This window comes from Penicillium verrucosum (assembly GCF_028828655.1).
Source record: "Penicillium verrucosum strain IBT 35672 chromosome Unknown utg000003l_segment0_segment0, whole genome shotgun sequence".
Classification (NCBI taxonomy): domain Eukaryota; kingdom Fungi; phylum Ascomycota; class Eurotiomycetes; order Eurotiales; family Aspergillaceae; genus Penicillium; species Penicillium verrucosum.
This window is the reverse complement of record NW_026643212.1, coordinates 3,363,599-3,381,574: the sequence shown is the minus strand read 5'-3', so window position 1 is coordinate 3,381,574 and position 17,976 is coordinate 3,363,599. Positions and strand designations below refer to the sequence as shown.

The following is a 17,976-nucleotide window of genomic DNA, read 5'->3' as shown; positions in this document are numbered from 1 at the left end:
TTGTTATATAACCCCCGACTAAGAATACATTTAGTCCTTAAATACCGGCTTATTATTATTCCTATAATCTTTAAGGAAGACTTCGTCTTTAGCTACGTTTATCTAGGCTTATAGACGTATTAGGGGCCTAGGCTTTAGAGGGTAATTATTATAGAATTCCTAAATTTTCTAAGGTATATATTTAAAGTTCTTTATAGGATACTACTATAGATTAAGGTTATAGCCGAGCTATCGGATTTAGTATTATAGCTTCTAATAATAAAGATATAAATTAATAATTTTATCTATCTCTTATTTATTTTCCTCTAAAATCCTAATTAGTAATAGTAGATCTAGATATTATCTATATAATAATTCTAATAATAAAGCCTTCTAAAGCTTATTAAGATTAAATATTAAGTAAATTTTAATAGATTCTAGAAGATTAAGTTTATAAGTATTTCTAATCTTTTTAATAATTTTATAAGATCTATTAATAAAATAAGAAAGCTTTTAATTTAGATAATTAAGCTATTAATCTTTTATTATAATAAAAATCTAAATACTAATATTAAAATCCTCTTCTTTCTAATATTTATTTATTTATTAAATTATTTATTATTAGGATTTTATAATCTAATCCTTTATTTTTATCTAAATATCTTAAAATTATAATAATATATTAATTATATCTTATTTATTATTTATTAGATTACTTCGATTTTTTTAATTAAAAAATATAACTAATTTATAACCTCTTTTAATAAAAAATAGTAATTATTTTATAATATCTTATAAAAAATTTAATATTATAAAATCTATTATTAATAGAATCTTTAATTAATTATTTTAATTCTATTTAATATATAATTATAATCTTTAAGTTATATATTAATTAGTGATTTTACTTTATTTATTAGTTTAAAGATAATAAATAATTAATAACTTTTCTTAATTTTAAATATCTAGTAAAACTTAATTTAGAATTTTAAAATAAACTATTCTATCGACCAGAATGACTCCTTGCCCGTCCCGCCATTACCAGTTTTTCTCTTTATATATAAGCAGGACCCACTTCTTATTGTTAGCAAGCCCTTAGCAGCCTATAGTCCTAGTTTCTAACCTCGGTCAGAAAGGACAAGCGGTCTATGCTTCTGCTAGATATTAGAAGAGCGGTCTAGAAGTCTAACTAAGGTTAGAGTTTTTTATCTAGAGGTTTCTAAGAATTATACTTATTTTACTACTTACTCTATATAGTAAGAACTTAGTATTAAGTCACTTACTCTATTCCTTCGTTCGATAGTTATAAGCCTAGTTAGCTAGTAACTCTTCTTTATAAGATTACTACTTAGTCGCTTATTCTAAGCCTCTAATAACCCCTAATACCCCTAAGTAAGAAGTACGTAAGAAGTTAATAGATTAATATACTAGATAAAGTATAACTTAATCTACTTTCTACCTCTTCCTTACCTCCGAATAATATAAAGAATAAATATAGTAATATTAAGATATTACTTCTTTATAATAATCTTACTTCCTTAGATATTAACTATAATATTTATAAAGAAAAGACGATCCTTAGATCCTTATTTTAATAGTAAACCTAGTTTTTAGATATAAAGAACTCTAGGCGGAGTTTAGAAGTATAATAATATCTAGATCTATTAATTTTAAAAAAAAGCTAGATTTTTTTTTTAATAAAATCTAAATAACTACTTAAAACCGACGAGAAGTACGCTAAAAATCCTATAAGTAATCGCCTATTTAGCGAAATATTTATAGATTATAATATCGACCGCTATAATTATAAGTAAGATTTATTAGATTACTAAATTATTCGAATATTACTTAATAAAATCTTTAAAAGAATAAAATACTATCTTTTCTTAGAGTTATAAAGCTTAGTAGTTAATATAAAGAATATAAAAAAGCTTTTTCGAATATTTTAAGAATACTTCTTTTTTACTAATAAGATATAAATATAATTTATTAAAAGATAATAGAATAAGCTACTTCTTATCTTAATTAAAAATACTAATATTAATATATAATTATTAAAAATTAAAAATCTTTATATAAAATATAAAGCGGCGAAGATAGATTTTATTAAATTTAAAGAAAATACTATTTATAATTTTCTATAAGTATTAATATCTTATAAACTATAGTTCTATTATTAATAATATATTAAGATATTTATAATAAAATAATAGACTATTTTTATAAGTATTATTAATACTTATCGCTCCGAGTGAGTACTTTTTAATAAGAAGAAATCTAAGAGTAAAATCTTATAAAAAGTCTTTATAATATTTAATAATAAGTAGGAAGCTAAACTAGCTACTTCCTTTATTAATTAAATAATCTCTTTATTAAATAAGACTTTAAAAGGATAGTTATAATATATATATAAAGAAAAGTACTTTTTTACTATATATCTTTATTTTATTAAATTAATAAGACTAAATAACTAGAAACTAGATCTAACTATTATTAAAAAATTAACCGCTAATATAAAAAAGCTAAGTAAGAAAGTAAAAGAGAAAGCTAAAAAACTTCTTATAAAACTTACTAAAGAAAAAGATATTATTTAGTCTTATTATATAAAGATTAGAGAAGATAATAAAGGATTCTTTTTAACTATATTAAATAATTTTTAGTTAAATATAGAAAAGTAAGTTAAAATATTTATATTTTTTTTATTTATATCTTTCTAATAGATATTACCTATAGTACTATCTTTATAAGATATCTTTTTTCTAGTTAATACTACTTTTTTAACTAATCTAAGATTATCGATTAAGGATTATTAATTAGTTAATTTAACTACTAATAAGTATATTACTAATAATAAAAGCCTTTTTATTAAATTTAAACCTCTTAATAGCTTACTAAAAGTTAGTAATATAATAATTAAGTTTTATAGAATAGATAAAGTCTAACTTCGGATTATAAGCTATTTTAGTAATCTTATAATTCTTACTTTATTAAAAGTAGAGTTCTTATTTAGTTTTTATTATAATCTTATTTTAGTTATATTTATAAAGTAGAAAGAATATAAAACTAATTTTAATAAACTTATTATTATTAATAAGATAACTAGAAGGATCTTCTTTTATTTAAAGGAGATTAGTAACTTCTTTATATTTTTTTAAATAGATTTTATATTTTTAGTAGCGTTTATTATTATATTATTTAATACTAAGCGTTCTTCTTTACCGCTTATTTTAAAAGTAATAGCTTCTTAATAGTATTAACGCTTTAATTATATATATAGCGAGCGAGTTTAATAATTTATCTAAATAGTAAAAAAAATATAGATTATTCTATTTATAATTATAAAATATAAACCGGAGCTTTATAAGACTTACTAACTCTCTTAGATATTATAGTAAGTCTTATACTATATTTAAGATATAAATTTTAGTCTACTTAGCCGAATATACTTTAATCTTATAATACTATAAGAGGCTTATAATAATAATAAATAGATCTCCTACTTCTATCTTAATAAGATTCGCTTTTATTAGATATAAAACTATAAGTAAAAAAATGGTTATTAGGAAGTAATTACTTAATTTATTTTAGAACTATAGACCTAGTTTAACTTACTAATCTATATATTTTAATTAGATAATAAAGCCTTTATAGATAAAGACGTTATCTATTTTCTATAAAAGAATAAAATAATTATTTAGTACTTTATTATTAGTACTCTAGAATAAAATAGTTTCGCTAAGCGATTTAAGGGGGTAATTATCGCTAGAGTAAGAGTACTTCTTAAAGATTCGTAACTTTCTAAAGATCTCTAGCTAAAAATAGTTTAGATTACTATTTTATTCTAGATTATTAATAAAATTTAACTTAAAAAAGTAGATTATTTTATAGTAAGAATTCTACTATTAAGGAATAGGTACTTTTATTCTTATTAATCTTTTAAACTTATAAATTTATAATTACTATATTTATATAAGAATTTAGAGAATCTTATAATTAGATAAGATATACCGATATATAGAGATAGGCTACTTAATCGGATATTAAGTAAATAATATCTAGAAAGTCTAGTTCTTTTAAATAAATAATTATAAATTCGTTCGTAATACTACTTTCGATAAAAATCTAAATTATAGGAAGTATCTTTTAGAACTACTAAAGATTTATTAAAAGTAGATAGCTAATATTATTAATAAAAATAAACTTAATATAGAGCTAGAGCGAGCGATTTATTAAATAAATATTATACTAATTATATAAAATAATCTTTAGGATAGGGAGTAAGATTATACTTTCTAAGATCTTCCGGAGTAAGAGTAAGATTATACTACCGAAAATAGATAAAGGGAGAAGGATCTTTAATACTATTATATAACGCCTTCGCTATTATTAAATATTATTCCTTTACCGGAGAGTACTTTATAAAGCCTATAACTAATCGAGATCCTATTTTTATAGAGCGAGGAAGCTTCTTTAATTACTTTATTATTAATAGCTATATCTTATATACCTATTATACTAAATAATATGCTTTTTATTATAGTTATTCCGAAGAAATTATAAAAATAAATTCTATAAAAATAAGATAATTAAGATATAGTACTATTTTATTAAATATAACCGGATTAATATAATTTACTAATTTAATAAGTATTTAGTACTTTCTCTAAAGTTAAAATATTAAGAACTATTACTCTACTAAAAGTACTTATCTAAGGAGATATTATACTATTTAATATATTCTAAGATAGATAATAAAAATAAGTTTATAAAGACTTAGATATAATAAGCTATCTTATTTATAATAGCTCTAAAGATAATTTTAAACTAATATTTATAGTATTTATAATTAGCTTTTTAGTAAGCTATTTATAGCTAAATAAATATTAGGACGATCTTCTTTTAAAATTATAAATATAGAAGGAGATACTTAATTATCTACTTATTAAGGGCTTCCTCGCCGCTATAAGACTTAAAGCTAAATTAATTAAAATAAAGAGAATATATAAAGTAGAATTATATTTATAAAATAGAAATATATAGATACTTCCTTTAATCTAGATATTTACTTATAAATTTAATAATAATAACTTCTTAACTAAACTAAAAGCTAGAATTTATATAAAAAGTAATCTTTAAATTATTAATTTTAAAAAAAAGAGAGTAGTAATGCTTACTACTCGAATAATAAGAGCTATATTTATATTTATTACTATATTTAATCTTAATATAATATAACTCGATACTATTAATATATTTCTAAATAGTAATTTTAATAATATTATCTATACTTAGATATCTAAGGACTTCTATAATAAAAATAATATTTAGAGACTATAGAAAGTACTTTATAGACTTAAGAAGTCGTTATATTTATAATAATAAGAAGCTATACGCGTATTTAAAAAGCTTAGATTTATTTTTATATCTAAAGACCCTTATTTATTTATAAATAAAAGTATAATTATCTTTTTTTATATAGATAATATTATTATTATCTTCTACTAGATAAAATACTAAAAAGCTTTTTAATTAAAATAAGATCTTAAAGACTACTAAAAGCTTTAAGAAATAAGAAAAACCGCTTAATTTCTTAGGATTAAGATTCTCCGAGATACCGCTAAGTATAAGCTCTAGCTTTACTAGGATTTATATATCTCTTTTATAGTAACTTATTATAACCTTATCTATAATTATAAGTATAAAATCTTACTTTTAGTAAATAAAATAATAAAGTTTATTAGAATAATAAATAAAGAATAGATCTATAAGTACTAATAAAAGCTCGGTTCTACTCTCTACCTAACTATTATTACTTATTTAAATATAATAAAGATAGCTAACTATTTAGCTAAGTTCTTTATAAACTTAGGCCCTAAGTATTAAGAGGTAGTAAATTAATTAATCTAATATCTTTATAATACCCGGTTTCTTATTTTTAAATACTATTTTATATATTCCGCGCCTACTCTCTCCTTTTTAAGTAATACTTTCTTTAGTAATTATATTAATCGGAAAAGTTTAGAAAGCTTCTTTTATAAGCTTTTTAGAGCTATTATTAACTAGAAGATAAGTAAATAGAAGATAGTAATAATATTAATTATAAAGATAGAGCTATTTACTATTTTAAAAGCTAGTAAGATAGCTATATAATAAAAGAGGCTTTTTTATATAATCGGTCTCGATTATAATATCGGACTCTCGATTAACTATAATAATTAATAAACTATAGATTTACTTATTAGAGAGTAGCTATAACTTTATATTAAGTTATAATATATTAATATTTATTATTATTAGCTTTATTAGGAAGTTAATAAAGAATACGTTAAGATATAGTAGGTAGTTACTACCGATATATAGATAGATAGTCTTATAAAACTCCTTCTAAAGTAAACTTACGAAGTATTTATCGAAGTACTTAGGCTAGTTAATATCTAATATCTAGTCGATAAATAGATTATTTAATAGAAAGAACTTTAGAGTACTAGAAGGTAGCTCCTAGGGGGGTATATCGACTAGAATAACTCCTTACCCGTCCTACTATTACTAGTTTTTCTCTTTATATATAAGTAGGACCTACTTCTTATTATTAGTAAGCCCTTAGTAGCCTATAGTCCTAGTTTCTGACCTCGGTCAGAAAGGATAAGCGGTCTATGCTTCTACTAGACATTAGAAGAGCGGTCTAGAAGTCTGACTAAGGTCAGAGTTTTTCATCCAGAGGTTTCCAAGAATTACACTCATTTTACCACTTGCTCCATATAGTAAGAACTTGGTATCAAGTCACTTGCTCTGTTCCTTCGTTCGACATATTCTCTTTAATTAAATATAATAATCTCTAAAATATCTATAATCCGAATTATATTATTAATAATTAATTAAGCTATTTATTTAATATTAGTATCGGCGATCCCACCCATCCCACCCATCCCACCCATCCCACCTATCCCACCTATCCCACCTATCCCACCTATCCCACCTATCCCACCTATCCCACCTATCCCACCTATCCCACCTATCCCACCTATCCCACCTTGGTGGGCACCGGATGACAAATTTCAGAATTATGTACCTACTTAGGTAGGTATAGAGTTCGGTGGGATGCCAATGGCAATAAATCGTCAATCACACACATTGGCGAATTATCTAGCCGTTTTAGGAAATACTACTACATCGGACACTGCCTTGTGTACGCACATATTCTGATGTTGATTGTGATCGGCGCAGTCTGCTTACTGATCCCATTCTCCTGAGGCCATCTTCATCTTGAATGATAGGAACACATTTGCTTGTCCCTGCGAGAGCATTACGAATCATGGTTTTGACCTGAATTAGTAGGCTGTCTGTTTTTGCTAATGATTTATTCGAGCACGACAGCTGCGGCGCCCAGATGGCCTTCTCGTCCTAACGAGTCAGCCAAGACTGCGCCATTAAATTTCCAAGCCGGCAACCACTTGCTTAATCACATACGCCTTCGCGTTTCCTTTACCCGAAGTATTTCTTGGTTCCTAAATACAGTTTCCTAGCCAAACCTGGCACTGTTGACTGGCTACCATCCAAGTAAAGGGTTTGGCTGAACTTTAATTGAATCCTTGGCGGATACCATATCCATATTGGGCTATCGTCAACGTCCATATGAGGCGAAGGATTTCTAGATTTAGAATTGTTGGAGTCTCGGTCATTTGATCTGGGTGGCTGCTTGATTTGTCAGGATAGTAATGTCTGTTTATCTCCTCTCTCTCTCTCTCTTCCTCTATCTCCTCCTTAGTCCTTGTTAGCTTTTAATACAGATCTTTACTCTGCTTTTTGTTCTCGTTCGCCAATAAGAATCCGCCGAGATACGCCACTTACCCGCCATGAGTCGCAATTACATTAAGATATCTGTGGATAGGGAATAATTGTGTTATCGCCTCGATCATAGAGTTTAAGAAAGTGGACCCCATGGAAGCATTGACTCTCCAAAATTGACTTCAATCTATTTTGCACTTCCAAGGTTGCCACCATCACGGCCCCGTGGGGAAGAGGCGCCATGGCTCAAAAGGAGCGGGGCCGAATCTCATGGGAGCACGCTTGAACCAAAGTGGAAATGATATTTCTTATAACCATGTCGTATCTAGCCTCCCGAATGTACTTAAAGAGCAGCCGACCCTTTGCTTCTCGTCAGGTATATCTACCCTTGTTCCGTTGCTATGTACCACCACTGGCTTCTTCCGAAGACGCTTATCGTGTCGGCGCTTTTACCTTCGTTGGCCTATTCCCAGGTCAATGCTGGCGATGCCGGGGCAAGATCACCAGACGCTTTTCAATGGATCCAGCCCGCAAACACCACCATCCTGGGTGAGTACGGGCATTCACCACCGGTCTACCCCTCTCGTAAGTCTGCCCTTCTTGCACTGATGCTGGCTTGCTGTTGATATTGCTTAGCCAAAATTACTGGAACAAGCGAATGGGAGACAGCATTGAACAAGGCAAAGCACTTTGTTTCATCGCTCGCCCTTGATGAAAAAGCGTGGCTCGTCACAGGCGTTCCCGGACCTTGTATTGGGAACATTGGACCGGTTTTGCGTCTGAATTTCACAGGCCTCTGTCTCCAAGATGGCCCAAATGCAGTACGACCATCCGACTATGTGAACGTGTTCCCTTCCGGAATAACGATTGCTTCGTCCTGGGATCGTGACCTTATATACGACCGATTTCATGACTTGGGACTCGAGTACAAGGGTAAAGGCGCTCAAGTTGCTCTGGGGTACGTCGCTGCTCTGAAATTTCTTTTCTAGCCCCGGCTGACTTGGGACATTAGGCCCGTTGGGGGCGCATTGGGCCGAACGCCATATGGTGGCCGCAACTGGGAGGGCTTTTCCCCGGACCCGTACCTCACTGGAGTTGCTATGGAATCGGGCGTTAGGGGCCTGCAAGATGCTGGAGTCCAAGCGACGATCAAGCACTGGCTTCTCTACGAACAAGAAACACAACGTTCTCCCACCCTATATCCTAATGGCACTCTCGAGTTCTCAGCGTACTCGTCAAATGCTGACGACAGGACCATACGTAAGTCGGCCCCTTTTCTTTTTTTTTTTTTTTTTTTTTTTTGCTTGCCTGGCGGCATGGCCGCTAGCCTACTAATATGGGATTGCGTTCCTTCAGAATCGGGAGCTCTCGTGATTGCTGACAGCAATCCTAGATGAACTCTACATGTGGCCCTTTGCCAACGCTATTCGCGCTCAGGCTTCGGCTGCCATGTGTTCGTACAATCGTGTCAACGGTTCATATGCGTGTCAGAACTCCAAACTTCTCAACGGGCTCCTAAAAGAGGAACTAGGGTTTCAGGGATATGTGATGACTGATTGGTCTGGTCTGCACTCCGGAGTGGCCTCTGCCCAAGCAGGAACGGACATGGATCAACCTGGTTACATTGAACCCATGACAACCCTTCTCAATCAGACACGTCTGTCTTCATACTTTGGCGGGAATATAACGTTAGCTGTCCGGAACGGCACACTCCCTGAGAGTCGCCTCGATGACATGATCAAAAGGATAATGACACCATACTATTTCCTCCGACAAGACCAAGATTTCCCAGCCACAGATCCGGCAATGGCGTACTACAACACCCAGTTCTCAAGTAGTAATTACTCGATGGACTCGTTCGTGTTCGGGGAAAAGAGCCGCGATGTTCGACAGGACCATGGCGGCCAGATCAGACGGCACGCAGCTGAATCGACTGTGATGCTCAAAAATACGAACAATACTCTCCCTTTGAAGGCCCCAACCAGCATAGCGATATTCGGCAGCGACGCGGCTCCCAATACTCAGGGGCCTTTCATCCGTGGACCATCGGAGATCGGTACCCTCGCCATCGGTGGAGGGTCAGGCAATGGGCGATTCACTTACCTTGTCTCACCTCTAGAGGCTCTTAAGGCACGCGCAGCTCAGGATAACACTCTGGTCCAATTCTGGCTGAACAATACCATCATCAAAGATGCAAATGTGGAGAGCCTCTGGGGCGCGACTGCTCCTGAAGCCTGTCTTGTCTTCCTGAAGTCCCGAGCTACTGAGCGGTTGGACCGCGAGGGCCTCATAGTGGACCAGCACGGTGATGCTGTAGTTGAGAGTGTCGCCAACAAATGCTCAAACACTATTGTTGTGACCCATTCAGGGGGTATGAACATCATGCCATGGGCAGACCATCCTAACGTCACCGGTATCCTTGTCGCTCATTACCCGGGTCAAGAGTCGGGGCATTCTATCGTTGATATACTCTATGGAGCCAAGTCTCCTTCTGGGAAGCTGCCCTACACGGTTCCGTTAAATGCCAGCAGCGTGAACACAGCCCCGACCACCAATATCACTACCTCTGGTGTCGATGACTGGCAATCTTGGTATTCAGAAGGCCTCGAGATTGACTATCGCTACTACAATACCCATAAGATACCGGTTCAGTATGAGTTTGGATTTGGTCTCTCATACACCAACTTCAGTATGGCGTCGTTAAGAGTGAAGCCGACATACCCAGAAGTTCGCATTTCGTCTCAGCCGGAGGCTCTTGCAACGCGCCCAGGCGGCAATCCAGCACTTTGGGACGTTTTGTTCGAGGCTCAGGTGACACTCCAGAATACGGGGTCGACGTCTGGTGCCACTGTTGCCCAACTCTACATTTCTTTTCCGGATGAAGTTTCAGCGCCTTCACCCCAACTACGTGGATTTGAGAAGACTTATCTTTCCCCCGGGGAGGGCTACACTGCCACCTTCCCGTTAATGCGTCGAGATCTAAGTTACTGGAACATCACTCAACAGATGTGGCTCATACCCAAGGGCGACTTCGTCCTCCGTGCTGGCTTCAGTAGTCTTGATCTACAAAACTCTATGGTTTTTCGTCCCGTTGAAGAGTGAGCTGGGAGGCCCGCAAGTTATTCTCAATAGATACTCAAAATATAGTTTCAGACAAAAACACCTATGGCACCTTTTCTTTTCTTTTATTTTTTATTTTTTATTTTTTTGGTTCTCGGAGTTGGTCGATAGGGAAAAAGGTGATCTGGATTTGACGGCGGTGGGAGGTTGAGAGCGTACTATAATCGTGGCAACGCCTTTCACGAATACCTACCTGTGTTGCTGCCCACTGGATCCCAGATTTGCAAGATTAGTAATGTATTTGGATTTCCAGGGTTGTTCTTAGTGGTAGGTTGATTTAAATGGACTCATATTAAGCTTCGCCATTTTATTTTTCCTTTATCTAGTATAAGACTTTGAGCTGTGCTCATATTATGGTTAAGTACCTTTTATATAGAGTTATCATATGAAAGATACTTAATTTGCAAATCTAGGATCCAGTGAGAAAATGGGATCCGGTGGGCCCCACCAACACAGGTGTTCGTGAAAGGCGTTGCCACGATTACCAGATCGAAAATGCTAAGAGGCTCTATTTTTGCAATTCATACTTTGGGCAGCCCGCGCATAATCTAGAAAGTATCTGTCTCGATCATAGAAAGCGCAAGGGTGTCTATATTTTTTTGTCTCAGTTGAGACGCCATACTAGTAAACTATGGTGTGATTCTGAGGACTAGACTTGCAAGTTTACCGGTGGTGCACTTTCTAAGTGAATTTAATTTTAAAAAGCAAACTAAAGTAAATCGTAGTATGGTAAAACAAGGGCCCGGAGCTCGAACTATATATATGCTTAGAACGGGGTAAGTGACTTAGCGCCTATCACCCCTAGGTGAGAATTGCTACCCCGTTCTCTCTCTTATCCTAGTCTCTAGACTTCTCACCCATGTCGCCCACACTCACCCCGGAGTGCCGCTGAGAGACGCAAAAAAAAACATACAACAGTGAGGATTCGCTGGTGGTCACCCACCCAACTACTAACTCACCGGCGTGTGGCTTAAGTACGGCTGAGCGGACGGGAAGCCCTGTTTTCCACACCCTATGGTCGTATGTGCTAGATAATATATGAGAGAGAAATATAAAATGCAATCATAGGGAGATGGGATGAAGTGTGAGTGCGCTCGCCTACCTCACTATAGAAAGCACAATTAAAGAGAAAAGGTGCGAAGAATTTCACAACCTTACCGACAGGACTTTAGGTTTAATCAATGCAGTGGCCGGGGGAGGAAGTAGGGAAAGCCGCCTTGTGGGAATTACATCACCGGCCACCGAGACGCAGGGTTTCATTTATTTTTGCGCGACAGTTGTAGACCCTTGGGATATTGAGGTTTGAGTAATGTGGGCTATACAATTAAAACCTCCAATCAACTAGAGTAAGTAAACATATATACTATTCAATGTGATAATCAACTGGATTTACCTAAATAATAACCTACATGACACAGTCTGGGCCTAGATATGTAAAATCGTATGAACAAGTGATTCGATACCGACGAAACATCAGTACATGGGTTATAATCCATGATACATAAAGTATTAAGACATATAGCTTGTTTCAAATTATGGAGTGCGCCGATGTATGGCTTTGGCTTATTCGTACTTACCCTGGCGGGAAAGGTATAAGTCAAGGTTGTTGATACTGGTCAACCTTGGTTTATACATTTCCAGGGTGTCTGAATTTTATTGGGTAACGAATTGGATAAGGTGAAATACTCTTTTGTAAATCTCGATCTATACTGTGGAGATAAATTCGCGCAGAACATAGCAACTCGGGCAAATATGTAGCAACCTTCCTATTCACCTCGTGATATCATTGCGATCAGATCAGGGAACGATGTTAGATGTAACTATTTAAGGTGTCATCTAACTACGAGAACTAGTATAGACCTATCATATTAGCGACAATGTCTCTTAGTTGACGTAGCGGCATTGAAGTTAAATTGGCCGGGCTTCCGAATGTAACCTGTTGAGAAGTATCGACCATGCAAGCTGCTATAGTCCGGATATCTCGGGGGTGAGAGTAATAACTAAAGCAACAGTTTCTTCAATAATGAAGTAAACTACCCAACTGCCCGCAATACATATACGGCTACCTGTCCGCTTCCATCCTCGCAACTAGCCCCACCCGTTTACAACTAGCCATGTTGCTCACTTGGGATTGGAAGAAGCTTTTCGCCGTCCAGGCTCTTTTCGCACTCGTCTGGGCACAGTCTCCCCAGGAAATTTACGATGTCATCGTGATTGGCGGGGGTCCCTCTGGCCTTAGTGCAGCCAGTGGGCTGTCGCGCGTCCTGAGAAGGGTAGCCTTGTTTGACTCGGGACAGTATCGCAATGGTCCCACCAGACATATGCACGATGTCATTGGAAGCGACCGTATGTATCTTCCGTCCTTGTTCTCAGAAGAAATCTACTAACATTCCGGGCTAGACGTCGCTCCGGCTGAGTTCCGAGAAGCTGCTAGAAAGCAAATCTCTTTCTATAACATGACGACTTTCTTCGACCAGGAGGTCATGACTCTGCAAAAAGACAATAACTATTTCCATGCTACGACCGCTAATGGCACCCACACCGCACGCAAGGTCATCCTGGCCAGCGGCCTGAAGGATGACCTCCCCAATGTCCCGGGGCTCCGGGACGCATTCGGTAAGGGCGTGTTCTGGTGTCCATGGTGTGACGGGTTCGAGCACCGTGACCAGCTGATGGGTGTCCTGGGAGATTTCTCCGATGCGTATGACAGTGTGAAGGAATTATACCCAACTCTGAACAAGCACATCCGCATCTACGCGAACGGCACCGGAAATGCCGCTCAAATCAACCGGCTTAACGGTAAAAACAAAGACTGGCAGAAAGTTTTCGATAAGTACAACGTTACTGTCAACCATAAGCCCATTCTGAATATCACGCGAACACAAAGCGGGAATGAGATCCAAGACTCGGCAATTCGGAAGGAACTTGACAAGTTCCGGGTTTACTTCTCGGACGGATCCTACGAGGAGCGGGACGCATTTATCACCAACTACGGTACTTCGCAGGCATCCCATCTGCCGGAACAATTGAAAGTTGGGTTTTTGGGAAATAAAATGAACACGATGGCCCCTGGTTTACGGACCACTGTTCCCGGAGTCTGGGGTGTGGGTGATGCCACCAGCGATAACAGCACCAATGTCCCGCATGCCATGTCTACCGGGAAGAAGGCAGCCGTTTTCTGCCATGGTGAGTCAGAATTCTACACAAATATTTACACCATTGCTAATTCGGTGCAGTTGAATTGGCCACGGAGGAGCTGGCAGAAGTCAGTAGCAACCCGGCTAAAAGAGCAGCCATGCTTGATAACCGGTCTATACATGAGCGGACCGCGAGACAAATGGGTGATGAAGTCGGCAATGTTTACAGGAGGCTTGCCCACTTCTGAAATCCCAGAATATGCATACCTTTGCATGCTTACAACGGCATCCAAGTATTATTTGAGTAGAGGATGTTCCGTGGATACACAGTCCTGTGTGCTGAAAAGAATTGTGTCCCAATCGATTTACTCAGCATATGAACATGTATGGGGGTGCTGCGTCTGGGTGTTAGTGATTGTTAATAATAATTCAAAGGGTGTCTCGTACCCTCAAGCGTATGTTGCTCACTTTGATATACAAACGTTTGTATTAAACACCTATAGGTAAACTGCACTCTTGACTAGCTGGTCTAGGAGGGCCTGAGTTAGCCCCTATCAACCCTAGGTGAGAATGGGGTGATGGTGAGAATTATCACCCCAGAGTGCCGCTGAGAGACGCAAAAAAACAAAAACGAAAAACATATAACAGTGAGGATTCGCTGGTGGTCACCCACCAACTACTAACTTACCGGTGTATGGCTTATAACTATGCAGCAGATAGTCGGGTAGGTATTGAGGGAGAATGAACTGGACGGGAGGAGTTTCCGCGGAAAAATGGCACCGCCTTAGGGCTGTGAACGCTTCCGTTGGACAGAGGATTTCCCCACTTCGTGTATTCATAGTTTCTATCATTATTCTGGAGAGGAATCCATCCCCATTAAGCCATTTTATCATCGTTTCCATCAGACTCAAGGTCAGGATTTTCACCTGTGACGTCCCCAGAGAGCAGCTGTAAGTGAGTCCTCGCTCGTGGGACATCAGAGTCTGCAGGAAGGTTGGCCACGGGGAGCGTGGGCAGGTTTTCGACCTGACAACCACCAGCGAATCCTCACTGTTGTATGTTTTTGTTTTACTTTTCTAGTTTCCTCAGTTAACTAACTAGTGTTAGCGCTGCGTGTAGCCGTGCCAAGCGCCCAACAACCGATTATTCTTCCTCCGTATTAAATGTTAACAATTAATACTACTATTAAATTAATTAAGCTAGACTCGTACTATATATTCGTGTACTTGCTATTACTTTAGCTAGTTCGAGTGCTGAGAAAAAGCATGTTATATAAATCTAGAAATTAAGTACCTTTTGTATTAGAAAGCCATACAAAAGATACTTAATTTTCTAGATTTTGGGAATTTTGCGTTTGCCGGGGCGCACCAACAAGGTCATGTGCCATGATCCCAACAGTTAGGTTAGCGGGTAGGGCCTAATTCCTGGTATTTTAGGTGTCGATGGATGAATTATCGAGTAGTATTTTAATTTTTAAGCCGGCAGAATTTAAAATACCTGTATTATGTGACTATGGGTGGGAGGAAAGCTTAATAAGGAAAAGTACCCACCACCATTTACCTGGGCATCTGGGCATCTGGGCAACCCGAAGGTTAGTTAGAAGTAACATCCTCACATCCTCATTAAGATAGAGCGTTTAGGGTGGTTTATGGTCCCGGGCTCATTCTGTAGCAAACAAGCTAATAAAGGCTCAGTGTTAGGAGAGGTCTACGTGGTGGACGTCGAAGTGCATGGTGCAATGTAAGGTTGATTGATCGTTGAAGAAGTTAAATTACAGTGAGACTAATAATCTGACACTCAGTCTAGCAGATATCAAATGGCAAACATGCATGCATGAGATGATTGTTCAACAACTCTTACTATACAATTCTAGGTTAAAATACCCGGCATTTGACCATGGCCACCATGCCCATTCGCACCCCGGGCCCGGAGAGGCTGCACCTAGCTCGCCGAAGCTGACAATTTGACAAGTCAGCGAGAATCGATATTGGTGCCCGTGTAGCAACAAAAAGTGCAAACCATCCGATCATCGAGGGCATCATGGCTGACAACAAGACAGATTATGACGAAAATCCCACCCAAAGCCAAACTCTACTATTCTCAGTCATCCCATGCCATAGGGATAACACTATAGATCTCTCGAGGCCATGCGCGACTATTGTCCAAGCAGCCATCCATGTTTGCTTTTTCGAAGGTGCCCTATATCCACGAAAATACAACCATCATTTCCGTTACACATCCCACACTCGCAACTGCACTGGGCTCGTGCCCTATCCTTAACTTCCATGGCCCGTTGGATGATTGTCCCACTCGGCCGCAAACACACGGACAATCTCGGTAAGCTATGTCTCAAAATAGACGCTGCCGAGAAGCAAACCAATGTCGTATCTAGGTTGGGCACCATTGTGGTCCCTGAATCGTTTCTCAAGTTGCTACGGTCAATCACAGAAACTCTCTACGCTCATCGCAAGGATGAGAATCATCCCGACGAAAGGTCAAAAGAACGCTGCGATATACGTAGTCTAATTTATCCCGTGGGTCATACCCTAAGATGGATCATCTATATTTAGGCATACTCGAATAAATTCTTCGAATCAATACCGACAGGATGATTGCACCCCCTATGACCGATTTCTATGGCTTGGTTACATAGAATAAAATTCGATGGCGATCATCCTCTCCTACTCAAACATATAGCTTTCCCCATTTCCCCTCGCCGCGCCGTCATCTTTCAGTTTGCGCTCACCACACCCCAATCACGCTCCCCCCAAGACGTCGTCATCTTAAACGCCTCAATCTTCCATAGTCCACTCTCTTCATCCCTCGCTAAATCAGCATAGTACAGCGCTCCGGCCAGTAGACGTGACTGGTCAGGCTGAAGCCCCTTCCCACCGCCGTAGTGCTGCGCGAGCGCCGAGGCAGTCGCCGCGGCCTTGACGCCACCGTCAGCGATATTGATGCGGATATTGGTGACAAAGTGTGTGGTTTCCAACTTGCTGATCACGTCGAAGCAGTCGGTGTGGATTGCGGGTAGGCCTGAGGAGACCTTGTCATTGATGGAGAATGTCGCGGTGGAGGTGAAGGCCGAGTCGAAGAGGGCTGAGTCGTTAGTGTCCAGCCCGAGAACGCAGCGGTGGAGTGCGTCGGCAATGGCCTCGCGGCTGCTTAGGGCGGGGGTCAGGTTTACGGGGAGGGAGGGGAGGGGAGCCATTGTAAAAATGGGTGAGATGGTAGAAAGATGGGTTGTGGGAGTGAGAAGTGTAGGGAACGCTGAGATACTATTATTATCAGTAAAGCTAGAGAGGCAACCTTGGCATTCCATACGGGAAGGTTTCCGGGGAAACTATCTAACTATATATAAACCTCCGTCCTCATTTCTCGTGGTTAACTCCTTTGGACCATTTGATCCCTAAGGATCCATCGGAGCTAAGGCTCACCTCGGACATAAGCTGAAGCCTTAGGGATTAGTCGTCATTAAGGGGGTAACTATCGTTTTCAGAGCCAGAATTCTTCCAGTGGAGAATGCGGTGGAATACTTGTACTCTTGTAACTCCATAGGTCCTGCTGAGTCCTGCCTTGATAGTTAGCCAAAGTTGGTCAAGATCAAGGGCACGGAATCCAGAAGCATCACATCTCCCTCGATCCAACGCTTCGTGCTTTACCTAGACTGAGATTGAGACTTGTCAAGTCTCGCTAAATGTTGTTAGTGGGCCTTGAAAGGGTAACAGAGATCCTACGGAGTTGCGATTCAGAGATGGAGAAACAACACGGTAGGATTCGTCTGAGAGCAGAAGGACGGAGAGGAGAAAGAGAGAAGGAGAGAGAGAGAAGCTATCTACTACGTGGGGATCTGTCTCATGTGGGGCTATATGCCTCGGGCACCCATGCACCCAACAAAGTGTCCACAGACTTCTGTATCTAGACATGAGAGGAGGAGTCTATGACACTGAAAAGG

The 17,976-nt window shown here is 37.6% G+C and overlaps 3 protein-coding genes across 3 annotated transcripts; 2 read left to right on the top strand and 1 right to left on the bottom strand.

Annotated features, from left to right (window-relative positions):
- Window positions 1–8,165: 8,165 nt before the first annotated feature.
- N7516_008909 (beta-glucosidase) lies at window positions 8,166–10,866 on the top strand (the record flags this gene model as incomplete). The annotated part of the gene is made up of 4 exons (XM_057221628.1): window positions 8,166–8,349; window positions 8,401–8,722; window positions 8,777–9,024; window positions 9,158–10,866. The coding sequence occupies 4 exons, from the start codon at window positions 8,166–8,168 to the stop codon at window positions 10,864–10,866; spliced, it is 2,463 nt and encodes an 820-aa protein (XP_057071900.1).
- A 2,132-nt stretch (window positions 10,867–12,998) lies between these two features.
- Window positions 12,999–14,269, top strand: N7516_008908 (NAD(P)/FAD-dependent oxidoreductase; the record flags this gene model as incomplete). The annotated part of the gene is made up of 3 exons (XM_057221627.1): window positions 12,999–13,230; window positions 13,285–14,070; window positions 14,121–14,269. The coding sequence occupies 3 exons, from the start codon at window positions 12,999–13,001 to the stop codon at window positions 14,267–14,269; spliced, it is 1,167 nt and encodes a 388-aa protein (XP_057071899.1).
- A 2,483-nt stretch (window positions 14,270–16,752) lies between these two features.
- Window positions 16,753–17,232, bottom strand: N7516_008907 (nuclear transport factor 2 family protein; the record flags this gene model as incomplete). Its single annotated transcript, XM_057221626.1, has 1 exon — window positions 16,753–17,232. One exon carries the CDS (start codon window positions 17,230–17,232, stop codon window positions 16,753–16,755), a length of 480 nt encoding a protein of 159 aa, XP_057071898.1.
- Between the last annotated feature and the right edge of the window lie 744 nt (window positions 17,233–17,976).